At 38.5% G+C, this 27397-nt stretch overlaps 1 protein-coding gene across 12 annotated transcripts in view; it reads right to left on the bottom strand.

Annotated features, from left to right (window-relative positions):
* Positions 1–27397, bottom strand: part of TASP1 (taspase 1) — a 400343-nt gene that overhangs the window by 180224 nt on the left and 192722 nt on the right. For all 12 annotated transcript variants that reach the window (XR_001447603.3, XM_077951190.1, XM_077951189.1 and 9 more), the window contains one exon: positions 7932–8042. Coding sequence is in view for 11 of the 12 variants with exons in the window: in XM_077951190.1 (XP_077807316.1) it covers positions 7932–8042 (111 nt within the window). In the remaining variant the exon portion in view is untranslated. The remainder of the gene's footprint in view (positions 1–7931; positions 8043–27397) is intronic.

The raw sequence follows: 27397 nt of genomic DNA, 5'->3' as shown, positions 1-27397 counted from the left end.
TGGCGTGTGCCATGTAATGGAAATAAGTGATATTGCTGGTGCCCTAAGAATGAAGCTCCTTTGAAGTATGTGTGTTTATATGTGCTCGCCAAATTTTTAATACCAGTAAAACCAAAAGGCGGTTTGGAATTTTAACTTACAGTAAAATAACCTTTTATCTTTTTAATGTTCCAGGAAGCACCAATTCAATTTAACATTTTTTATTTTGAAACCACAGCATACTTTGGTAACAGCAACAAAACAAAGCACTCGATAAAGAACTTTGCCTATTCTGAAAAGAGGGAGAAAAACACTGCATTTAAGTTCTAATTGGCCACAGTAAAACAGTTTGATTTGATAGAGCTATGTCTACAATGATAACTCCTTATCCTTTCACGTAATTATGTGAGAACATGCAAAAATTTTCATAAAATAAATCATATGATGATATACCATTTATATAAAGTTTAAAATCAAGGAAAACTAAACAATGTATTATTTAGAGATATACAAAAGTGTGAAAAAAGCTTTCAGGAAAAGCAGGGGGTAAACACAAAGTAAAGGATGGGGAGAAAGCACAGTAGTAAGATCAGAGAGGCCCACATGGGGCTTCAAACATATGGGTAATGGGCAATTTCTTAGGCTGGGTGGCAGGTCCACAGGTGTTCATTTTATTATTGTCCTTTATAACTTACAAATTTATTATGTCCTTCTTTTAAAAATATATGAAACATTTCATAGTAAAAGATGAAAACAAAACTGGATAAAAGGGTAGCTGCACAAATGGAAGCAGCATCATGTACGAAAGTTAATTATCAGCATTATGAACACATCTGTCGATAGGAAAGAACCTGAAGTTATTCTCCGGGTAAGGTGGGGCTAACTTAATGGCAAGGTAACAATTCCCATGTGTGCTCATCACATAATCAGGCTCTGGATGAACTGTGGGCCTCAGATCTGTTTAAGATGAAGAACTCCAACACAAGCTTGGCACAAACGCCACTGGCTAAATACACAGCCTTTTTTTTTTTTTTTTACCTCTAAGAGCCCATATGCCTCCTACCCTGAATTGTTTAAGATTTTTCTTAAATATATGGAATGTGTTTCTCATTAATCTCCATATTCACTGCTTCCTACTGACCACTCCCTGGCAGACACCCCTGAACTTCATAGGGTTTACCAGGCTCCCAACAACACATGTTTTGGTACAAGGTGCAAAATAGGAAATTAACCCATATACTAAGATTGGCTGTTTATGCTATATATTTGCATATATTCTAATTACCTGTATCTAATTACAAGCTTAAAATGGCAAAGAACTCATTTTTTCACCAGAAGACTTGATTTGATATGCCTTTGTTTATCCATTTATTAACCATACTATATACGGCAGCCTCAATAAAGCACTTCTGTAGAGGCCTGGAAAGCACATGTAATTGTACTTCAGCAGGTAAAAATATATTGGCTTATTTTTTCTCTAAAAGCAGAGAGAAAATTAATTCTTTTCAGCTGTTTCATTCCAGGGACAAGCATTTGCTTTGCGTTAAATCAGCGATTTGTAGGCTGGGCTTTGTCAGCTACTCATGATCTGGAGGTAGGAGGTCGCAGGATGGGTGTTGCAAACATGTTCACATCCTAATTGTCCTTTTTACAAGGCTATTTGTGGAGACTTTCCTCTGTGATCCCTTTAAACTGCCTCAAAATCATCTAGTTCTTGGATGCTCCTCATTATCCAACATTTCCAACCAATATTGTTTGTTTTTTTATGAACATGAGGATATATTCTGTTATATTTCATTTTTCTAGAAGAAGAGTCAACTTCTTTTAAAGTTTCTGCTAAAAAATCAATAAAGAAACTCCATTTGGCACCTAATTCATCCATCCAATAATTATTGGGAGCCTATTAAGTTCAATATGACGTGGCTTCTGCCCTTGAATAGCTCACAATCTGGTGTTATGATTCTTAGAAGCAATGGAATTTTCCAGTGCCTGGGAAGATATTTCAAACCTCTATAACCCCTGTGTGTGTCACTGGAGCTCAAAGACCTGTAATTTATTCCTCTCAAATAACTGAGTTCGGAAAAAAAGATTAAGAAGTGCTGGCCTACGAGAAGGGGCTAGGATGTGTCACAGTCATTATTAGAAGGAATGTCAACTGCATGGTGCTAACAGAGCACAAGGAAGGGGCAAATTACCTGGGGGAAGGACTTCCAGAGGATTCGAAGATTCACATTTGATCAGGGTTTTAAAGACTTTTATTGGCCCAGAGCTTAACACAGCAAGAGCATATGCAAGTTATTGGGGGAAAAAGCAAAAATAACTCTTTGGAAGAGAGTGATTTGGAGTGGCCAGAGTTAAGATATTGAGAATGAACGAAGGAAAAGAAAAACTAGTTGAACTCCATGAACATATACAATTATTTGTCAATTTTTTTTAAAGGACGAGTCAGAAATAACACTGAAAGCATATTCTGAGGTCAGATCAGGGGATGCCATTTCCCATCAAGTTAGGTAGCTCCCATCTGTGCTACAGGAAATTCACCAGCAGAGGGTGTGTGTGCGTCTGTGTGGGGGCGGGGTGTGTGTGTATGCATGTGTGTATGCGTGTGTGTTGCCTGCTGAAAAATTAAAGGTAGGGAGCATGGAAGTAACAGTAAGAGATACAATGTTTGTTTTATTTTAGCATACATAAGAAGATTCAACATTTAGCTTAGACATACAGTAAACTAATTACATATATTTATGTCACTGTCGGGTTGAACAGTGTCCTTCTGATCTTGGGATTGGTGTGGCTCTCTAGGTCAAGTTCTCATTTTTGCCCTTTCTTCTTTGGGGAAGTCTTCTCTCCTGCCCCTGGTTTGGGACCTATGGCTATGTTCTCTGGGCCAGCTGCACAGTTGTTATATAGAAAGAACTCTGGGAGCAATAACGGAGATGGGACTGAGGGGACAAATAGAGAAGGAAAGGCTGGAGGTGAGGGAAACTTGATTAGAGACTGCATTGAAGAGGACACGCATCATATTTGTCCAAGAGGGTACACAAAGAGAATCAGGATCTACTGATGAAAACGAAAATCCAAAAGCTGCCTAAAGATGGCAACAGAGCACCTTGATTTGTCATCGCAGCTCATTAGGCGGAAGGGCTTAAAAGGCTTATTAGTTATCTACTGCTACATAATAAATTCTCTCAAAATGTGGTGGTTTAAGACAGCAAACACTTATTATCTCACGTTTCTGTGGGTCAGAAATTCTGCAGTGGCTTCATTGGGTGGTTCTTTCAAAGGGTCTCCAATGAGATTTCAGTCAAGATGCTGCCATGGACTGCCGTCATCTGAAGGCTCACTCAGATCTCTGAGGCTGTTGGCAGGAAGCCCTGGTTCCTCAGAAGCAGCTGTTGGGAGGAGGTCGCAGTTTTTTGCAAAGTGGTCTTCTCTAAAACACAGCTGCTTGAGTGTTCTCATGACATGGCAGTTGGTCTCACTGAGAGGGGGTGATTCAACAGAGAGCCCAAGGAGGAAGCCACAATGCCTTTCTGACCTAGTCTCAGAAATCGGACACTGTCACTTCTGCCATAAATTTACTGGTTGGAAGCGAGTCTGCAGTGTTTGGCTCAGAGTCAAGGGCAGGGGAATTGAGCTCCACCTCTTGAAGGGAGGAGTATTCAACAAACTATGGACAAAGCACCTGTAACAAGGTCACACAAGTGGACTTTGAAAGTTCCTTCATATCTGAGATTCTCCAATTCTATTCATGAATCAGTAGACAAAGGGCAAACCTCACAGGTGTCCATTACTTGAGTCATATCACCTTGGAAGCAGCCCACTGGAGCTCTGATAACTAATGTATTTGTCAAGAGGAGAGTCTACCTAACGGCTTCCAGGAAACTCCATCAAGCAGCAATGAGGTTTGACTGAAACTGCTTGTGTGATGTAATGAGAAAAATATTTATGATTTTGAGAAAAGAAAGTGGACACATAAAAGGCTACAGTAGGAGATTGTGTGATTATATTATTCTTGGGACCAAAAAAGTGATTAACAATATACAGCAGTTTTTTTTTTTTTAATTTTGGAAATTATTTTGTTTTATTTGGATGTGTAGAAAAAAAGACTTCTGAGCTTTCTTGTTACTAGAAATTACTGAGCATCCAGGAGCCAGGAGTTTATAGTTATACTCTTATGACAGTGAAAAAGCAATAAATGGAAGTCATGGTCCAAACATGAAGCAAATTAATTTATAGCTAATTTGGAGCAATTGATAGAAAGGAGAATCCACTTGATCTCAATGACTGAAACAGTCCTTTTACAGGCAGAGGTTTATGACAAACCCTGATCTCTACATGTCCGATCTTCTGCTTCTAAGGTATGCAGTGAGCACTATTTATACTATAATCCTGATGCTGTCAATGCTGGTCACTGACACTATTTAGAGTCAACCCCTGATCAAACTACAGAGATAAGCATAGATATAAGAAGGCACATGTTAATAATCATAACAACAATGGTATTGTTGACAGAGATTGAGGTGAGGTAGGAGAGTGAAGGAGGAAGAGAAAAGGAGAAAAGCAAGTGCTATAGGGTCTGAATGTTTGTTTCCTCCAAAATCCATGTTGAAACCTATTCCCCAATACGGCAGTATTAAGATGTGGGACCCTGAAAAGGTGATTAGGTCATGAGGACTGTGCCCTCATGAATGGATTAATACCTTCACAGATTAATGGGTTATCATGGGACTGGAACTGGTGGCTTTATAGGAAGAGGAAGAGAGACCTGAGCTAGCACACTCAGCCGCCTCACCATGTGATGTCCTGTGCCGCTATGGACTCGACAGAGAGTCCCCGCCAGCAAGAAGGCCCTCATCACATGCAGCCCCCTGACCTTGGACTTCTCAGCCTCCATGACTGTAAGAAATAAATTAATTTTCTTTACAAATCACTCAGGCATTTTGTTAGTTTTAGGTATTCTGTCATAAGCAGAATAACAGAAAACAGACTAACAGTGCATGAAAACAGACTAACAGAAAACAGTGCACGAACGTTCCTCAACTTACATAGTTGAAGTGGTGAGGAATGTTTGATAGACATTATATAAAGTTAATGGATCAAGAAAGAGTGTGTTGAAGTGCAATAATTTTTAAAATATTATTTCCAGTTAGAGTAGAATTCCAACAAAAATCAGGAAGGAAGAGAAGTGGGATGTGGTGGGGGCTGGGTTTTTAATTTTTTCACAGCAAGGGGTCACAAGTTACTGACTAATCAAGAAATAGATGTGTGAGCACATTCTATAGAGTGAGGGTGTTTCCCATGAGAATAACCAGAACCAAAGACTGACTGGTGGCTCTGGAAATGGAGTATAAAAGGTGACTTTCACATCTTTGATTCCTGTCCTTCTATACTGTTTGAATTTACTTTGTTTCCTACTTCTATACCTTTTGAATTTATTTTCTTACCACATACTTAACATTCATACCTGTTACAGAAAGTTCACACAATTGGTAGCATCTGTAAGTTGACATTAGCCTATGTTCGCCAGGTTTTAGTAGATAAGCTTCACAAGCATCAACGCCTCCAGTTAACAAACGGCAAGGTTTCACTTATTTCATAAATTGGCACTTCACACTTAATGCTTCCTCTTGAAATAAAGAGTTTATAAATCACTACATTGGTAATAAAAACTATATAACGTGAGCTAAAATACTATGGCTTATCCTTAAATATGCATTTTTGTACCACCAAAAATGAAAAGCCAAACAAAAAGACATTACAGTTTTCAGGGTTAACACAAATAGGTAAGAGTCCAGGCTCAGCAGAGTACTGTGATACTCTTTTTAGGAAATATCGATGAAACAATTTTATTGCCCCCCGCAACCCACCGCTGCCCAAACACTAAGGGTTATTCTTCTGAGGTTTTTTGTTTGTTTGTTTTATTATACTTTAAGTTCCGGGATACATGTGCAGAATGTGCAGGTTTGTTACATAGGTATACACGTGCCATGGAGGGCTTGCTGCACCCATCCATCTGTCATCTACATTAAGTATTTCTCCTAATGCTATCCCTCCCCTAGCCTCCTAGCCCCCGACAGGCTCCAGTGTGTGATGTTCCCCTCCCTGTGTCCACGTGTTCTCACTGTTCAACTCCCAGTTATGGGTGTTTGGTTTTCTGTTCCTGTGTTAAGTTTGCTGAGAATGATGGTTTCCAACTTCATCCATGTCCCTGTAAAGGTTTTATGGAAACCCCATGTCCATCCTCCGCATATGTTTAAAACGAACCAGGTTGGGTTTAACTATCCAACTGGAAGAACATTCAAAGGATTCAACAATGATTAAGATACCAAAGAATAAAACTAGTATTTGTCTTGTTTTAACAAAACATGACTGTTAAAAAGCACATCTCCTTGGAGTAACCTAGGTACTACGTACAGAGGGTAGAAGGAAAGACTATGGCAAAAAAAAAAAAATACAGCTGGTGGTTAGCGTCCAGGTGGAGAAAAAGGCCTTTTATATAAAGTGTACTTTTTCTCTGAGGAATGAACAAAGAGATTTTATGAAAATGTTTTGGGCTTCTATAGAAAAAGTATTTTTATACCCATAAAAAACACTCAGTCTTCTACTTCATAAACTACGAAGGGACATGTACTATAGCAATTGACAACAATCACACAATATACATCAGGCACCACTCACGCTTTCTGTAAGGAAATTTACAGGAAGGGTTAAACTACCACAACTCCCGTGGATGACCTATAGTGCTTGTATTAAAAAAAACAAAAGCAACAAAAAACACAAGAATGGACTAGTACACTGAGCTATTGCAATGAAAATGTACAAACTCCTACTGCATGTAACATGGATGAATCTAACAAGCTTAAATACTGACTGAAGACTAGACACAAGTGATACATACTCCTGATTCTATTGACATAATAAATAAAACCAGGCAAAACTAACCATGGTGTTACAAGTCAGCATACTGTTTAACTTTGGAGGGGGTAGAGATCAGAAGGGGTCAAAAGGGGGCTTCTGGGGTTGTGGTAAAGTTCTATTTTTTTTTTTAATCTGGGTGCTGGTTACAGGGGGGTGGGTTCACTTTGTGATAATTCATCAAGCAGTTGCAGTTATGATTTGTACACTTTTCTAAAAATGTACGTATGCTTCAGTTAAAAAGTTAACTTAAAAAAAATAACATATGGTGCCCCTGCTAGTGTATGTGTCACCTTTATGCAGATTTTCTTAATGTGTCCCCTCTGGAGAGATGGATTAGAAAAAGGCAACCCTGTGGTCAGCGGCCGCCCCACAACTCTGTGCCTTCACAAACAGAGGGTGGGCTGGGTTTCATCCCACTGGTGCTTGGCTGGAAACAAAACCACACATCTGGATGGACATCTGCAAATCTGCAAAAACACTCATTTGACCCTCTCTCAGCACAGCTTTATGAGGAGGGCAGGGCAGACGTCCTTGTTTTACAGATGAGGAAATGGCATGGAACAGCAAGACTGAAGCACGAAGGTGTCATGGCTAACGAGCCACAGAGCCAGGACTGACCTCTAGGCCAGTAGCTCTTCACTCGCTTCTCATTCCTTTTGGGGAATGGGAACAGGAAGAAGCTTCTCTCTCTATTACTGTGTGCCTTGTTATGGGGTCACCTCAAGTGCTTTGCGGAATAAGATAGGGCACGAATATGTGGTCCAATGTTGTTAATACTGGACTTTAGTAAAGGTCCTTGGTTCTAAGCTTATTTGAAATATATTCTCTAAGTGTGTACTTAAAAATGAACATTCATCTTTTACATGCTTACCTATGGAAAACGATCAGCAGAACAGGGAGGTTCAGACAGCAATAAAGCATGCCGACCCTCCCGCAGTTTAAAATTATTGACTTAAGGGTATACATATTTTCATTTTTTCTTGAAAAAATAAAATAAAAGAGAAAGACGCACACAATGCACATGTCTCACTTACCTAGAAGTGTCTGCTTATTTTGGGAGGAGTCAGGCTCGGCAGAACATCTGCACGAACGGAGAACAATCACTCCGCCTAGCACGCCATCTTCACTGGCGAGGAAAGGTGAACCTAGGCAGAAAGGACTAGTAGTCATTTTTCAGTGAATTTTACTTTTTTAATTTTCAATTTTCACTTGATTATTAGAACAAAAATGTGGCATGAATAAGATCTTGAAAGATGCCCATTTTCTGACAACCACCATTGTTCATACCTCATTATACACTTGATGGCAAAGGCAGGTTTATGTCTGAACAGGGGCCATTTGGCAAAGAAAATGCCACATGCTGTCAGGAAGATGTAAGTGGGGGAGGGAATGTGCATTACTGTATTCAGAATGGAATTGGAAACGCTACCAGATTAAAGGACCAAAACACAAATACAGGAAAAAATGCTCAACAACTCTCTTTGATCAGCTCTTAGGGATCACTTACCACAGGCTCTCCCTGTGTCAGGGACACACCACCAAAAGCTTCAGTTTACTACCTTAAATGCAATTTGAAACAATAAGCCACAAACTTTATTATAAACATTTTTAAATGCTTCTGATGGTTCGCACAAATAAGGGTGAAACTGCATTTCTATGATGAGAGTCTGGTGGTTAGAAAGAGTTGGGCCTCTTTGGGATCTCACACACTGAACCACTGTGAGCATTTCAAGAACATTATATTTTAAAACCCCTCATTTTTCTTCCCCAAGGACATCTTCTTCAAACATCTGGCATAGCAAGTGAGCACATGGAGAACAAATGCAAAATTAACCCAAGAACTATCAAAGAGAGTAGTAAAAAATCAAACCCAACCAAATTGGATTTGGTGGGAGCTTCTGGTTAAACTTACTATATTAAATACACGTATTTTTCTCCCTCCCTCCCCAAATCCTACTGACCTGATGGGAAAGGAAGAAAAAAGCCATAGCCCAATAAGGGCAGAGAAAGAGGCAGACAAGGAAAAAACCAACCTTTTGGAAAATGGTAAGAAGACAGATAAGTGGTTGCTCACCTAGCAAACCCACGAAAGCTGAAACCTAAGTTTTCATGAGGCAGGGGAAAATTGGAGTGGAGGATACCCACAGGAAACCAAACCAGTTTTGCCATAAAATGCAAAAAGGTTCAGAAATTGGAGGCTTCAAGTTCCTCTGAAGGCAGGGGTATGGGGTAGAGATGATAAAAGATGGTAAGTTGACAGTGTCCAAAAGAATCCTCTAGATCAGAGGTTGTCCTGCTAAGAATGCCATCATTTTGTTTTGTTTTTAGTTTTTAAAGGGTTGTTTAAAAGAGAAAAAAAAAAGGAGGAGGAGGAAGAGAAGGAGGACCAACATGCCACACAGACCGTGATACAGGCTGCAAAGCCCATAATCTTTATTCTCTAGCTCTTTCACAGAAAAACTTTGCCAACTCCTGATCTAGAACAGGAGATCAGAACTGCAGTTCCTTTCCAAAAAGGAAGTGACTCCTCCCTAACCCTGAAGAAGCCAGGATATTTACTCTCTAGAGAAGGTGAACCAGAGAGAGTTGAGACTTGGGAGCATCAGGGTTAGCCCAGGGCAGGAAAGAGGCTACACACTGAAAACAGGGAGCTGAGGTATGTCTTTATGCTAAACAGTGAAATAGCCAGCTCCCAGGATGCAAGAAATCAAACTGATATACTCCAAGAAGAGACTAGATAGATAGTCCCTTTCCAGCAACCCAGCCAACTCAAGACTAAAGACCTACTTGAGAGATGCCCGCAAGAAAACGTGTCCTTGCCTTAGGGTGAGGGCTTCAAGATGACAAGTATGACTCATACACAAAAGGATTTTAGTTCAGCTTGGCATTTAACTATTAAATAGTTAATACCAAACCATTGATATGTAACTAGTACAGACAATCTAGGATTATTAGTTGTTTTAGTTAGGTCTCTGTTTTAGGAAAGACAGAGACCAAAAAAACAAAATAGTTACACAGGGAAAATTTGGGGAAGTGTACTGAGCAGAAGAAAAGTAAAACAAAACAACAACAACAAAAAACATTAAAAAGACAGATAAAAAATGAGTGAAAAATATAAGAAAATCACAAGACTAGGCCAGAACTATCGAATATGTGAATAACAGGAGTTTTAGAGAGACTAGAAAAAATAAAAGGAGTAAAATTTCTAAGAAATAATTCAAAAACATTTCCAAGAATTTTAGATGAGTGTTCAAACTGAAAAGGTCCATCAACCTCCCAGTACAACTCATGAAAAAGGCACCCCATGAAGATTTATCCCTATGAAATATTAAGATACTAAGGAAGGAAAGAAGGGTCTAAAAACTTTCAAATGGGAAGAAAAGATCACATGGAAAGCAAGGGTATTACAATGGCATCAGATTTCTCAACAACAGCAATACCTGAAGCTAAAAGATTATGAGGCACTCTTCAAAATGCTGAGGAAAAATTATTTCCAACCTAGAATTCTATATTCAGCCAAAAGGTCAATAAAGTATGAAAGCGGAATAAAGCTCTACAAAGTCTCAAAGAGATTACCTCCCATGCATTCTTTCTCAGAAAGCTACAGGATGAATATTCCTTGACAGAATGAAGAAGTGAGGTAAATAATGAGGAAGAAAATAAGATCTGGATACAGAGGATCCAAAACAAGAGAAGATAATGGGATTCCAGATGACAGAGCTATGCAGCAAGCTGAGAGAGCAAACTGAATTGGAGCATGAAGTCAGAGGAGGCCAGGAAAGGTAATTCTAAGGGGAGGGAAAAATAAACTGACTGAATACATGTTGGTTTGAAATTACTGAGAGAAAACATTTCAGATTTTGAGGAAAGTTTGGAGATGAAAGAGTGACTAGTACCAAAAAAATAATAAGACTGGTACAAGAAATGAAATGGAATCACAGTATACTATGTAGCTAGGATGTGAATCGCTAGAGTAAACAAATATAAACTCTCATACTGATAAGCAAAAAAAAAAAAAAAAAAAAGAGGGAGAGAAGTTTAATTTTCAGAACCACCCTGCCATGCAATTTTTTATTATCATTTACAGATGAAGAACCTGAGCTTCAGAGAGGTTCAATGACTTGCTACAGCCAAGCTATAGTTGAGCAGGAAATATGGCTTCCCCCAGCATCTTCTGAGCCATGATCCTTGCTTCATTTGTAGCAATGCCTCTCACGTAACAAAAAAAATCTCTGAATAACCTCAAAATGCAACTGTGTGCTGGAAACCTCCATCCCAACAGTACTCAAACATGGCACCTCTACAACTGTTCCTTTTACCACCAAATCCAGAAACTTCTCCTGGCCTCCAATAGCTCATCTAAGCTCAAAATCCTTTACCTCTTCCCTCTCCAACAAGTCAACACTTCACACCATGTCAAATCTGTTAGTTCTCCCTATGACCTCATTTTGGCCTGCCCCCTCCCTTCATTCCCACTGACAAGACCCTCAATGTATTCTCATTGTCCAAGAAACCCTGCAACCAGCTCTAATCTGGCCTTCTGCTCTAGTCATTCAAATCTCTAAATTAATTAATTTAATAAAAATGTACTGAGTGCCAGGACTCTTCTAGGCACTGGGGATACAGAAGTCAACAAAGCCCCTGTATACATCTAGTTGAGCAGCTTGGGGGACAAGTATTAAACTCACAAACCAATATGGAAATCCACCCAATAGCAGTAAGTGTTATAAAGAAAATGAACCCGGTAAATGATGGAGAGTGTCACTGGGGCTGAGCCTTGTCTACATCAAAGAGCAAGAAGGCCTCTTTTGGTCAGGAGCTAACCATGTGATAATCTGAGGAAAGACCATCCCAGGCAAATCGACCAGCAAATGCAGAGACTCTGAGGTGAGGGAGGGAGGGGGAAGAAAGGATAGAATATGAGTTTAAGAGAGGCCAGGGCCAGGTCACAGACTGTGATAACATTTATTTGGACTTGTAAAAGTTACTTAGCTGTGCAGAATGTAATGGCAAGGCAAGCATAAAAGCAACAACCAACTAAGCTGCTGTGGCAGCCCAGTTGATAGGTGACAGTGGCCTGGGTGAGCCTTCTGACAGTGAAGGCTATCTACAGAAGCTGGGTCTGTGATATACTCTGCAAGTAGAACTAATAGAGTTGTTCGTGGAAGGAACATTGGAGGCATGGGAAACAGAGACTTCAAAGTTTACTGTAAAAAGAGATATGCATCCCAGGCCATATCATTAAACAACTGAAAAACCTGTAATAGCTCCCAACTGCCTGTAGAATGATGCCCAAATTCCTTAGTCTGGCGTAGCCTTTCTTATCCTTCCAAATCTTATCACCCTGTTTATTTTACACATCATTTGTACTTCCCATACTCTACTCCCCTAAGATTTCCCCCTGGTTGTGAACTGTCCTTCCTGGATCCCTTTCCCCTGATAAACTGAGTGTTCTTCAGCTCCAGTGCCTTTTATACAGATCCGAACTTTCTGGGGTAAAGGTATCTCATTCACCTTTGAAGCCCCCTAGTTATTATCAAAATAATTCCCACACACACACACACACACACACACACACACACACTCCTGCCTACATCACTGTAGTGTGGCAAAGAGAATGGCAAGAAAGAAGAAAATGATCCCAGCACTTTCAGAGGCCAAGGCGGGTGGATCACGAGGTCAGGAGTTCAAAACCATCCTGGCCAAGATGGTGAAACCCTGTCTCTATTTGTAAAAATACAAAAATTAGCCGGGCATGGTGGCGGGCACCTGTAATCCCAGTTACTCAGGAGGCTGAGGCAGAGAACTGCTTGAACCTGGGAGGTGGAGGTTGCAGTGAGCCGAGATTGTGCCACTGCACTCCAGCCTGGGCGAGGCGACAGAGCAAGACTCCGTCTAAGGAAAAAAAAAAAAGAAGAGAATGGCACTTTTACGCAAGTACTCTGAAAGCGAGCAGGGGCCCAGGCTACTATGCAAGCTTATATCAGCGTTGCATTTGGTATGAGCTCGTCCAATTATTTAATGAAAGTACGGTTAGAGCACATTTCAAAATTCCATATTTTTTGTGGAAAATACTAAGATTTTTATATTATCACCATGGTGCCAGAAAAACACTAACACAGAAAACCTTGTTTTAGTCTGGTGATAGCAACTATGTGTTATTAAGATATAACTTTTTAAATTGCACTCTTCAGCTTTTTCAAGTTTTCTTGAAGGCTGTTGTGAGGACTGAATTTTTATCTATGAACTTTTTATAGTTTCTAAGATGCTATTTAAACATTTGGTAGCAGTAACATTGATGGTAAGGACCATTGAGCATTTTGCTGGTTTTCAAAAACTATCATGTGGAACAAGATGTATTACTATACCAGCCTAGTTAATCTTCTACAACAGCTGGAACCAGTGCTCAACTGACTAGATGGTGGTGGTAACAGGGTATCAATTTCCCTAGTTAAAAATGTTAAAGTGTCTATATAAAAGGAAACATTATTTATTCCTCTTACTAGTAAAGAAAAAGAAAGAAAGAAAGAAAAATTAACATGGAGTGACATGTGGGGCACTGCCTAAACACTTTCTACACCCACAGAGGGAAACGGGGACAAAAACTAATAAACTAAGACAATCCTAAATTCCATTAACATATATGCAAGCAGCTGTAAAAAAACAAGTGGATTAGTAAAGAAGTAAGAAAGAAGATCAAACTTTATTCGCTATAATAATCTCAACTAGATCCCCTAAATACCTAAGTCTGTAACTGCTATGGAATGAAACTGTAATTACAGATGGTGAGACACACTCACTGTGATTAAATGTATGTAATCTGGACATTCACTTAGGTTGTAAATTCAGACTATATACAAATTACAGACCCACTTATTGTATTTGTGCTATAATCTTTAAGGATGAAAACACTGAAGAAATTTGAGAGGAGGACCACGATGAATATTAAAACACAGAAGTTAACAAGAATTTGAATGCATATTATTTTGGTTGCTAGTAACAGATTCCTAAATAGAAAAATCTAAAGCAGCAAGGGGAATTTGCCAGCTCATAAAATCTAAAAGGAAAAAAACCAAAGGGGTTAACCCTGGTATGATCAACTAGAACCACAAGGCCAGTGGAGTGGAGTTAGGATTAGGCAAACAAATCCACAGATGTCCACAACACACAAACAGACAGAACATAGAGCCAGGGAACCAGGAAATCAGAGTTCCAGATTTGGTGCTGTATTCTTGAACAAGACACCTTATCTCTCTGAACCATGCTTTTCTTCCTTCATCTGAAAAATTACACACTGGATTAATAGTCTCTGATGTGCATGTATAGTGTTAGGAGTATTTTCAGTATTAGAGATTCATCTCTACCCACAAACGCAACCAGCATTACCTGATACCAGACAGGCCAAAATATCAGAGTTCCTTTTGCAAAACCTGACACAAAGCTTCCTCTTCAACACGTGGGAATTTATCAAGAGAGTCATTCTGTAGCTAGAAGGTAGCTGCTAGTGTTCCACCTTCCCATTACATTTAATAAAGAATTTCTGTCCTTTCAATGCATTTCTGTGCATTGCTTTTCTCTTTTTAATTCCTATGTGCCAAATCACTTGAATGCCATTCTCTCTTGGAGGAATTACATACCTATTGATAAAAATAAATATATTGACACACAGAGACAGTTTGGAGGTCAGGTGAGCAAGAAAATAAAGAACTGGGGAATGATGAATATTCCCTACTGAAAACACATACCCCAACTCCAGAACAAGAGATTATAAATATACTATCTAAATATTGAAGTAGGATAACAGTTTATACTTCCTGGAAGATCAAGGACTTTTTCTCTTAAGATGCACTTAAGTCTACAAGATTGTCTCCATCATCCTATTATAAGATATATATTAAGTTAACTGCATTCTACCATTTGCTGCTCCTACAAAAATCCCAGTGGAATGATGTTCACTACATTCACGAAGAGAAGCCAAAAGAAACAAAGAAAGAACCTCAGGCGCATGGAGGTAAATGAGCCTACAGAAACACAAGGAAGAAGCGGGAGCTGGGCATTAGAATCCACCTCCAGCTCAGCTTACAGATACCATCACTGTGTGCCGTTTTCTGGTGATAAGCAGAATTTCAAGGTCTCCAGCTTAACTTTTAAAGAGGAGAGGAGAGGAGAGTTGAATTGAAAACTGAGTTAAGTTTGGACAATAACCATTCTGAAATCCCTTATCTAACAAAATTTAAAAGATAGGAAGAGTCAACTTATTTCAGAACAAAAAATTCCAAACTTCTAAACTATAATCAAAACTATAAAACCATATACATATGGGAGAGATAGTCAATCTTTGGATAAATTTACTGACTCTGCCACAAAAATTAGGAGTAAGAAACCAAACTAGACTGAGAATTCATTTAAATCCTCGGCTTCTTGATTTAATCAATCGTATATGTACATAATACTGTACTAGAAATGAGACGAGTTTTTTTGCTGTTTTTAAAAAGTTTAACACAGGGTCTCTGTCCTCAAGGACATAATTCAGTTGAGGAGAAAAAACAACATATTTTGAAATTCATAAAGCAGTCTAAGAAGAATCAGAAGGCATCTTGTTTTTCTGAATGTTCCATCCCAGCATTCCATCTGCAAGTGGAGGGGCCTGGGATCCCACAAACCCACCGTCCAGCAACAATGATGGGTTGAGACAGGAGAACTGCTGACCAAGGGAGCAAGTGGGAATGTCCAACACAAAACTGAAGACTCGGTGGAGGGGAAGCCAAATGGCCTAGGCTTTTAGCCCTAGTTCCAGCATTCTCCATGATTAACTTTTAGGTAAGAAGAAGTTCTTTGCCTTCAGAATCTACTACCCTGCCAACCCCTAGATGCAGGAGAATGTAGTGAACACCTTCCTTCCCCTCGTTTCCAGCTGCTAGACCTCCATCTCCACGAGCATCACACAATAGAAGAGGGCAAAATAAAGCCAGATAGTGGCAGAAGGCAAACTGTCCTTTGTGGGAGTAGGTGGGGTGCTATAGATGCATATTTGCACATTAATACTAAGAGTAGAAGCCATGAATTTGAGAAGTACAACATTCATTCAACAAATATTTCAAATTTTATAAAAATTCACTTCACAATATTTAAGAATCAGTTCTGTGCCAACCACTGTGTAATACCGAATAAGGCAAAATCGGTGGTCTCCAGTCATCTATGATATGACAATCAATAAACAATCAATGCTAGAAGGGAAAATCAAGCAGGATAAGAGAGACACAGTTGTTTGACAGGTATGGAGGGAGACAGTTGTTTAATCAGGATGGTCAAGGATGGCCTCTCTGATAAAAGTAAAATTTCGAGAAAAACTCCAGCATGTAAGAGAACAAACAACATAGGTATCGGACGCTTGAGACAAAAATGCTTCCAGCGTAGTAAAGAAATACATCTCCATAGACAATTTATATAATACAGATACTAGGCCCAATGACCAGGTATGCTCCTCAGTTTACATCAAGAAAAGGAGGGCTGGATGGTATTCAGCTGATTGTTAACAGTTGGTATCCTTAATGGTTGTTAACTATCTTGACTATCCCATGACAAAAAGTACATTTTCAATAAATTACTGTTCTTCTAAGAAATGTACTATGAAACCACCACTGTAGGTTTTAAATAACAACAAAATGATAACAAAAAACCCACAAAATAATATAAAATGAAAGCATCTGTCTCACTCCAAGGCCTATCTATAGATGTAAGTACCATCAAGAGTTCCTTGTAGACAAAAGCCACACCAAGGCAATTTTCAATGCACTATATTCACTGCCACTTAGCCCTAAAAAAACAATTCTTCTTATCAATAAAGTCACAAATAAAAAGTTTTAATCAGAAAAAAGGGAGTTATTTGTATATCCTTTCTGAAATTATCCACATGTAATCTGGGCATTTAAAAAATTTTTCATTCAATAGGACCATGTTTTATACACTTTTCTCAATCTGACTTTTTAAATTCAACAATATGCTCAGAGATCCTCCATCTCAGCACACACAAATTTAGCTTAGACTTTTCAACAATGAATATGCTCTTGGACACAGATGCCATCACTTCTTTATTTAGTATTCTATTGAGGGACATTTAGATTGTTACCAATTTTGGTTTTATGCCATTGCAAGTGATGCCACAGTGAACATCTGGACATATTTACCTTTCACACGTGTATGAATATATCTATAGGATATATTTCTAAACATAGAGTTGATGAATCAATCAGCATACTCATTTATTTGCTACAGATTCCTAAACTTTCCTCTAAAAATATTTACACCCACAAGAAACAGTGTTTGAGAGTACCTATTTTCCCGATGGGGAAATGCCAGCCTTACAAAAACTAGGTATTAGCAAACTTTTTGATTATTACTAATCTGATACATGAAAAACAGTAGTATCACACTATTGTGTTGATTTGCATTTATTTGTGAATAAATTAATTACCTATATGTTTACAAGCCATTTGTGTTTCTTTATCTGTGAGTTGCTTTCACATCTGTGGCATACACAACTGGTTGCCTACATATTATCCATTCTCCCTTTCTTCCTTACAGTAAGGCAATCTCCAATTTTGTTTGGGGTAGAAAAGTGCCTAGCTTCCCAAACTCTTTTGTGGCTGGTTAGCTAAGTGGCAAAGTGTTCTAGCAGAGCTTATTAAAGGGCAGACTCGACTAGCACAAATTTTATTGGCTGCTGCTATCTGCTTCAGACTTTATGTCTGAAAGTGGAGCAGCTATCTTGTTCTCATGAAGAATAAAGCCACCTACTAAAGATAGCCAAACAGAGAGAGGCTAAGCCCCAAATGCACTATGAAGCCTGTGTGCCAGGCTGAATGGCTGGATTGCTTTCAGACATTTTATGCGAGAAAATAAAAGCCCTCATTTTGTTAAGCCCTTCTGTCTGGATTTGTCATATCAACATAATTCCAAACTGAAAATTTCCTTCATCCATATCTTTATTGGGTATTTGTATTTTTTTCTTACTAATTTGCTATACTCTTTACTTATTAAGGCAGTAAGTCCTTGGCTATTATGTGCTGCAGATATTTTTCCCCAGTTGGTCACATTATTTGTTAATTTTATCTACGACCTTTTTTGTAATACAGAAGTTTTTAATGCTTATGTAATCAAAATATGTAGTCTCTTTCTTCTAAGGCTTCTGTGTTGGCAGTTTTAGAAGAAAGGTCTTCTCTAGTAAAAAAATTATGAAAATAATTTTTCATAATTATTTTCTATTAGTGCTTTCACAATTACAATTTTTAATTTTAGAACTTCAGTTCTTCTGGACTTAATTTTGGTATAAAGACTGCAGTGAAGATCTTGTTGTTGTCTTATATTCCTAAATGGTCGGCCAATTGCCCAACATAAATTTCTTGAAAAAGGTCTCTCTTATCCATTGATTTGAAATACATTTTTAATCACACAGTAAATTCCCATAATTGCAGGTATACCTAGATTAACCTGTTCCATTGATGAAATTATTCCTATATTGATTTCAAGTGGCTTTATTTTCACAATATTCTTTGCTGCTTTCATATCATTTCTCCACATTATCTTAAACATTGGCTTGACAAATACTCTTGCCTTCGCTTTAATTAGAATTTTCATATGGTCATAATTTAATTAACTGTGATTTTCCTTTAGGGTCAGAATGTCCTGATAATTTTTTCCCAGGAAAGCCTAAAGACAGAGTCAATTATAGCCTTGTCACTCCAAAATTCTGGGATCATGTGTATTCTCACACAAAGAAATGTGGCATGGTACTCTAAAATAAAATGCGCAAGTAGACTTGTACATAATTTAAAAGGATCTCTTATGCCTTTGATCAAATAAGTATCTTTGTAGAATGTCTTCTGAGATGTACACAGTAGGAAACGCAACATTTCATGGCCAGTTCTTGCTTTGCTAATCTATTTTGTTTGTCACAGGCTATAATCACCATCCATAATACTCCAAGAAAATAATTCTCAGCAACCCTCAGCCTACTCCCAAAAAAAAACAGGACAAAAAGAACGCAAAACAAACCAACAAAAAAACCCTTAGTTCTAAGAGGGGTTAGATGGCAAGTTGTCTTTGAGTGAGGTAAAAACACCCAGGATTGGTACATTTTTAGGTCAATGAATCATATGTATATGGAAGAATTCACTGATTCAGTGTTTAAAACATGTATAGCATTAAAACTTTTTTTTTTTTTTTCTGGGTGAACAGAGTGTTCGCTCATTAAATTCTAGATTCTATGTGTGCTAACAATCTTATGGTATCTACAGTATTGCCCAAAGGCACCAGTGCTCCTGAGCAATGCCGTTTGCTTCAGGAGGACTATGCTGGTATCTTTTATGTGGACTTGGTAAACAAAGTTGATATGGTCAAATAATGCAGGTGAGCAACCTGGGGTACATGGGACTGTCTCCACCAGTCACCGCCTGAAGACCTTCAAAGGACATCAGACTTTAAAGAACATTATACATTTAGTTGTCGTTGCTCATTGTGTTTCCTTCTCTGAGTTATTTCCTTACATACCCAGTTTTACCATGAGAGCAACTCTATTCACTTTTACTTTGTATGGTCAGATCCCACTTACTGTGCAGAAGCACATAACATTGAAGCCTTCTAGCATGGTTTTAATTCCGATGTAAAATCAATTTAATGTAGCTTTGTGTGCTCTCATGAACTTTGTCTTTAAGTAAGTAAATAAATAAATCTATTTTATTGCAACAACAATGGCTTTGCACAGCTGCTGTGTGGGAAGCTTGATAAAATGGTGATTACTGATATTCCAATTCCTATTAAGTTTCTGGATACTTCAATATTTTTCACTTTGATGATTGCACTGAGGTTATACAGTTATATAATTATAAATGCATATTGTTATACTTGAACTTACAACTCTAGGTCTACAAATACTGCAATGTTTACATTGTGAACTTTAAATGAAACTGTCATATATCCCTATATAGTGAATCACTGTATCCTGAACCCTATAATAGGGAGTCACCCATTAATGCAGGAGGACATTTACATAGAAAGCTGTAATTCAATTGTACAATGTATCAGTGCAATGATATATAGGTTTTTGCATCTCACTTGAATGTACTTCTCTATATAAAGGCATACCTTGAAGATACTGAGGGTTCATTTCCAAACAACCGCAACAGAGCAAATAACACAATAAATGGCATACCATAATAAAGTGAGTCATACAAGTTTTTTGGTTTCTCAGTGCATATGCAAGTTATGTTTACACTACTATACTGTAATCTACTAAGTGTATAACAGTGCTATATCTTTAAAAAGTAAATAATTTAAAAAATACTTTATTGCAAAAAATACTAATGATTATGAGACTCAGATGAGTCATATCCTTTTGCTGGTAGGCGGTCTTGCCTCGATGTTGAAGGCTGCTGATGGATCAGAGTGATGGCTCATGAAGACTGAGGTGGCTGTAACAATTAAATAAGACGGCAATGAAGTTTGCAGCATCAGTTGACTCTTCCTTTCATGAAAGATTTCTTTGTAGCATGCAATGCTGTTTAATAGCATTTTACTCACAGTAGACCTTTCAAAATTAAAGTCAATCCTCTCAAACCTTGAAGTTGCTTTATCAAATAAGTTACACAATATCCTAATTCTTTTCCTTATTTCAACAATGTTCACAACTTCTTCACCAGGAGAAGATTCCATCTCAAGAAATCACTTTCTTTGCTCATCCACAGAAGCAACTCCTCATCTGTTAAAGTTTTATCTTAAAACTGCAGCAATTCAGTCACATCTTCAGGCACCATTTTAATTCTAGTTTCTTGATATTTCTACCACATCTACAGTGACTTCCTCCAATGAAGTTTTAAACTCCTCAAAGTCATCCATAAAGATTAGAATATACTTCTTCCAAACTCTTGTGAATGTTATTTTGACCTCTTCCCGTGAATCACAAATGTTCCCAATGGCATCTAGAAGGTTTTTAATTTACTTGACCCAGATTTCAAAAGCAACAAGTCCTGATGGAGAAGGTTTTCAAAAGGTTTTTAATTTACTTAACCCAGGTTCATCAGAAGAATCACTATCTATGGCAGCTATAGCCTTATAAATTGTATTCCTTGAATAATAAGAGCTTCAGTATGGATGTTATGTTAGCAGCCATGAAAACATTAATCTCCTTGTACATCTCCATCAGAGCCCTTGCATGACCAGGTGCATCGTCATAGAGCAATACTATTTTGAAAGGAGTATTTTTTCCTTAGCAGTAGATCTCAACAGTGGGATTAAAATATTCAATAAACTGTGGTGTAAATAGATGTGCTGTCATCTAGACTTTGTTGTCCCATTTATAAGGCACAGGAAGAGTAGATTTAGTATAATTCTTAAGGGCCCTAGGATTTTTTGAATGATAAATAAGCACCGGCTTCAACTGAAAATCACCAGCTGCATTAGTCTCTAACAAGAGAGTCAGCATGTTCTCAGAAGCCAAAGCACTGACTTCTCCTGGCCAGCTATGAAAGTCCTAGATGGCATCATCTTCGAATAGAGGGTGATTTTGTCTGCCTTGAAAATCTGTTGTTTGGTGCAGTCACCTTCTTCAGTGATCTTAGCTAGAACTTCTGGATAACCTGTTGCAGCTTCTCCATCAGGACTTGTTGCTTCACCTTGCACTTTCATATTATGGAGGCAGTTTCTTTCCTTACACCTCATGAATGAATCTCTGCTAGATTCTAACTTTTCTTCTGCAGCTTCCTCACCTCTCTCAGCCTTAACAGAATTAAAGAGAGTTAGGATCTTGCTCTGGATTGGGATCTTGGTTAAAGGAGTGTTATGCCTTAACATTGAGTGTTATGTCAGATGTTCTATCCCTATACCAAGCTGTTTCACTTCCTTATCATCTGTGTGCTCACTAGAGTAGCACTTTTTAATTTCCTTCAAGAACTTTTCCTTTGTATTCACAACTTGGCTAACTGGGGTAGGAGGCTTACCTTTTGACCCATCTCAGCTTTTGACATGCCTTCCTCACTAACCTTAATCATTTCTAGCTTTTGACTTAAAGTGAGAGATTTGCAATTCTTCAATTCACCTGAACATGCAGAGTCATTAATTGGCCTAATTTCAATATTATTGTGTCTCAGTGAATAAGGAGGCCAAGGACAGCAAGAGAAACAGGGGAATAACTGGTTAGTGGAGCAATCAGAACACACACATTTATCACACACAGATTTACAGCATTTTATGACCACAGTTTGTGGCACCCCAAAACAATTACCATAGTAACATCAAAGATCACTGATGACAAGACTATCATCACAGACACAGTAACAATAAAAAAGCTTGAGATGTTGTAAGAATTACCAAAATGTGACATAGAAATACAAAGTGAGCATACACTGTTGGAAAAATGGCATCAATAGATTTGTTCAATGCAGAGTTGTCATAAATTTTCAATTTGTTTTGAAAAATGCAGTATCTGCTAAGCATAATAAAATGAGGTATGCCTCTATTCCATTCTTAGTGAACTCGCTGAACATACTAAATACCTGCTCTGTACTCAATGCTCTCCCAGGCAGTGTGATACACAAACATTAAAAAAAAAAAAAGTTCCTGAAAAACTTACAACTCTTTTGGCCAGACACAATTTACTTACATAAAGCTAGAAAACAGCACATAGTAATATATTTTAAATTTGTATATATACAAATTCATATATATACATATTCCACACATACTATAAATATGTACATGTCTCACTAGAATCTACAGGCAACTAGACTATCTGTTCGCCACTGATCACCCAGAACAATGTCTGACACATAGTAGGTGATCAACAAATACTTGTTAAGCCCAATAGCTTCTCATTTATTGGAATCTGAGAAGGGCATACTCACTTTATTAGGGAAAGGCCTCAGGATGGAGAAAAGGAAAATCTGCCCTCGGATGATGGGTTGAACTTGGTCCAAAATCATGGTGCTGAGCAAACACTACGTAATCAATCAGTCACAGCTCTTGACTATTTGGACAATGTGAACCTTGATAAAGGTCACAAAGAAGAGTGCTCAGAATATGGCAGACACTTAGTATCCACTACATGATCTGGATCTAGAGAAAGGCTGAAGGCTGCGTAGCCAGGACATGTGGAAAGATGATGTCCCTAACAGGCAGCACTGGGAAAAGAGCCAACTGGGTTTAGACATGGAATTGTTTTTTGTCAAATCAAGGAACTAATAAGTAATGAAAGGAGCCAAGAAGAGAAGGGACGGGAACAAAGTCTGGAAGTCCAAGTGACCATAACGTAGAGACCACTGAGATCTATGGAGGAGGAGAAACAACATGAAAAGAAAAATCAAACGGACTAAAATGGAAACATCAGACAGGAATGGCAAGGAACTGATGGTGCAGGACAGGTGAACTCGCTGAAATGGGAACAGCAGAGTAAGAAACAGACCTGAGGGATCTTGTGGCAAAAGAGAAGAATGGATGAGGTAATTGCTATAAAAGACAGCAACTGGTGGCCAAGATGTTCAAGAGAGTGTTGTCTTCAAGATCTCCTTAGCATGTTGATGACACAATGGTCACATTAATCAGGGACTTAACTTTTTAATGAAATTCCAATATGATTTTTAGGTGTTTTGAAAAGTCAAGCAAGCACTGCTAGACCTAGAGTTTTCATGGAGGAAGACTCACATTGTAAACGTTTTCTTCCCACTTGGGAATGGCACATACTTACACTGGGATTTAAGAGCCTAAACTGAAAGGGAGGGAGATCATAAAAAGGTGACTCATCACCTAGAAGAGTGCATGGAGAGCATGATTACTTTTCCTTCATTTATTCTTTAGCGAGTTATTACGTACTATTCATTACATACTGAACCCCATTCTGGATGATGGGATTACATCAGTAAACAAGATACAGATGGTCCCAGCTCACAGGAAGGTTACATTCTGATGGCGGAAATGGCCAAGCAAGCAAATATACACATACACATCATTTACAACAGTAATAGTCCCATGGAGGAAACAAACAAGGGGCTGCGGAGGAGGCTGATAGGCCAAAAGGAACCCACCACTGCATGGTCTTTCGGAGCAGGTGGTATTTCAATTTTGACTAAAAGATAAGGAAGGAGGAAGATTGGAAAAGATGAGGAAGATGAAGGTTGGAGAGAAGGACGTTCCAGATGAAGAAAATAGCACATGCCAAGTCCTGAGAAGTAAAGGAACCTAGGAATTGAGGGAAAAGAAACCAAGCAGATCAGTGTCCTAAGTAAGACAGTGATCCGAGATGATGTTGAGGAGACAGACAGTAATCACACTGGAAACCATGAGGTAGTGTCTGCATTTTATCCTCTCTTCAGTGGAGGGCCATCAAGGGATAAGACAGTGGATTTATATCTTCAGAAATAAAATCTTTAGAGAATGAATTGAAACATGTTGCTCTGTGGAGAATGATGGGGTGGGGGCAGTTAGTCAAGAGAAGAGGCAGGAAGACTGCTTAGGAAACGTCTGTGATAGTTTCAGGGAGAGTTCCTTGGTGAGTGTGGAGAGACCTCCATGTCCCCTGGATGATGGCCTCCCTTCCCCTGGCCCAGGGAGGTATCCTAGCATGGCTGAATGAGCTAAACCCTCCCCACAGTGCTTAGTATATGCCGTAGCATATGCTGCTTAGAGGAGAAGTGGGACAAGAAGAAACATGACTGAGGACTGAAGCCAGGTGCTGTACCAAAGAGAGCATGTGAGTTACTGCTGCCCATCGGGGGCCCACATACCACAGTCAAATGTGTACAAGTGGTTACTGACCTCGACCTGTCATTTCAACCAGATTATTTATATGTCCCCTTGTCATTACGTAATATCAAGTGCAGTGCCCTAAGGACAGTTGTCAGAGAATTCTGGGCATGGCAAGGCCACTTCCTGTGAAATTCCTTCCTTGTGCCAGTCCCTGGAGGCCTTGTTTATCCCTGGAAGCCCCATCATTCTAATTCAGCAGAGCTCCAAATTGTTAACCTTAGGGTACTGGGCAGGATCTACTTTATAGCTTGTCATTTTTTACTAAATAAAGCCCTGAACTTTTTTTCACTTTGTGGTGGAATTTTAGCTGCCCTGTTTGATTTAATTGCATATTTTTACATTCTACACATGTCTAGGAGCCTTGGGCTGTGGAGAATCTTTTACTGTATCTAATAAATAAAATGAAAATAAGGAACTTCAGGATCAAACAATAAATGCCTTCTTAAAAAAACAATAAGGAAAAAGGAGAGCCATTAAATTTTAAAGTTTTTAAAAACATTTTTGGAGAGTAAATCTTATCATTTATCACTGACAAAACGGCTAATAAGACAGCAAGGGTAACTGAAAATTATTAGCTCCTTTCTTTCATTTGTATTGGTAAAAATGTCTCTGCCAGAATTAATACAGGGGGTCTTCAAAAAATTCATAGAAAATATGCATTATGAAACAACTATGCATGGATTTCAAAAATTTTTGCACGAAAATAAACTCACACTAACTTGCTATAACACGTCTGAAAGAGATCTAGTTTGAAGCACTAAGAAATATAAGACATTAACATCACACACCGGGGCCTATCATGGGGGGGGGAGGGGGAAGGGATTGCATTGGGAGTTATACCTGATGTAAATGACGAGTTGATGGGTGCTGACGAGTTGATGGGTGCAGCACAGCAACATGGCACAAGTATACATATGTAACAAACCTGCACGTTATGCACATGTACCCTAGAACTTAAAGTATAATAATAATAAAAAATAAATAAAATAAATAAAATAAAAAATAAATTAAAAAAAAAAAGAAATATAAGACATCAGTTTGAAAAAAGCCCCTCTCATAGTGACATCAATTCTACTAAAGTTGAAGAAAGAACAAACATCAAACTTATGGGGAAGTTTGGGTGGAAGAATGGTGAAATCACCGATGCTTTATGAAAAGTTCACGGGACAATGCCCCAAATAAATCAGCAGTTTACACATGCATTACCGTTCCAAGAAGAGATAAGACAATGTTGAAGATGAAGCCTGCAGCAGCAGACCATCCACATCAATATGCAAGGAAAAAAATCCATCCTGTTCATGCCCTGATTGCAGACAACTGAAAATTAACAGCAGAAACCACAACCAACACCCTGGTCTGCTGCTGCGCCCTTCATCTTCAACACTGTCTCATCCCTTCTTAAAACGAGTTATCCATTTGTAAACTGCTGATTTATGTGGGGCATTGTCCCCAGAAACTTTTCACAAGGCAACGGATATCTCAATTGCTTCAGCTTACACAATACTGACTGAAAAAATAATGTTGAACAAACTCTACACTCGCTGGGTGCCAAAACTGTTGCAACCAGATCAGCTGCAGACAAGAGCAGAGCTTTCAATAGGAATTTCAAACAAGTGGGATCAAGATCCTCAAGTACTTCTTCAAAGAACTATAACAGCAGATGAAACATGGCTTTACTAATAGCATCCTGAAGACAAAGCACAATCAAAGCAATGGCTACAAAGAGATGGAAGTGATCCTGTCAGAGCAAAAACATACCAGTCAAGAGCAACGGTCATGGCAACAGTTTTTTGGGGATGCTAAAGACATTTTGCTTGCTGACTTTCTGGAGGGCCAAAGAATGATAAATCTGCTTATTATGAGAGTGTTATGAGACCATCAGCCAAAGCTTTAGTAGAAAAATGCCTAGGAAGACTTCACCAGAGAGTCCTTCTCTACCACAACATCCTGCTCACTCCTCTCATCAAACAAGAGAAATTTTGTGAAAGTTTTGATGGAAAATCATCAGCCCTCTACCATATAGTCCTGATGTGGCTCCTTTTTCTTGTTTGCTAACCTAAAGAAAAAAAAAAAAAAACAACCTGTAAAGCGTGCCCATTATTCTTAAATTAATGATGTAAAAAAGACTGCATTGACACTATTAAATGCTAAGGACCCTCAGGTCTTTCAGAATGGACTAAATGGCTGGTATCACTGCTTACAAAAGTGTCTTTAACTGGCTGAAGCTTAGTTGAGAAATAAAGTGCATATTTTTAATTCCATTTTTTCGTGAACTTTTTGAAGTCCATTCACATGACATTGGTGGCATTGAAAGACCAAATTGATTTGTCAGTCACCTTTGTCTTAATTTATAGAGGAGTAAGCACATGACAGCCAAACTTAAGTAACTATAAGGAAAAATAAAATAATAAAATAAAATAAAAAGCTTGTAATGAGAAAAGGACCAAATACAAAAGCAAGTACCCAGTAGGAAAAAAATGGTCAGAATAACCTACAAGCCAGACTTATCTTTTTGTCCATAACAGACAAGAAGGAAAAATGTTTTAAAATGGGATCCTATGAGTTCACGTCCTTTGCAGGGACATGGATGAAGCTGGAAACCATCATTCTTAGCAAACCATCACAAGGACAGAAAACCAAACACCACATGTTCTCACTCACAGGTGGGAATTGAACAATGAGATCACTTGGACACAGGGCAGTGAAC

Source organism: Macaca mulatta, chromosome 10 (genome assembly GCF_049350105.2).
Source record: "Macaca mulatta isolate MMU2019108-1 chromosome 10, T2T-MMU8v2.0, whole genome shotgun sequence".
NCBI lineage: Eukaryota > Metazoa > Chordata > Mammalia > Primates > Cercopithecidae > Macaca > Macaca mulatta.
The sequence above is the reverse complement of the archived record's forward strand: the minus strand, read 5'-3'. Positions and strand labels throughout refer to the sequence as shown.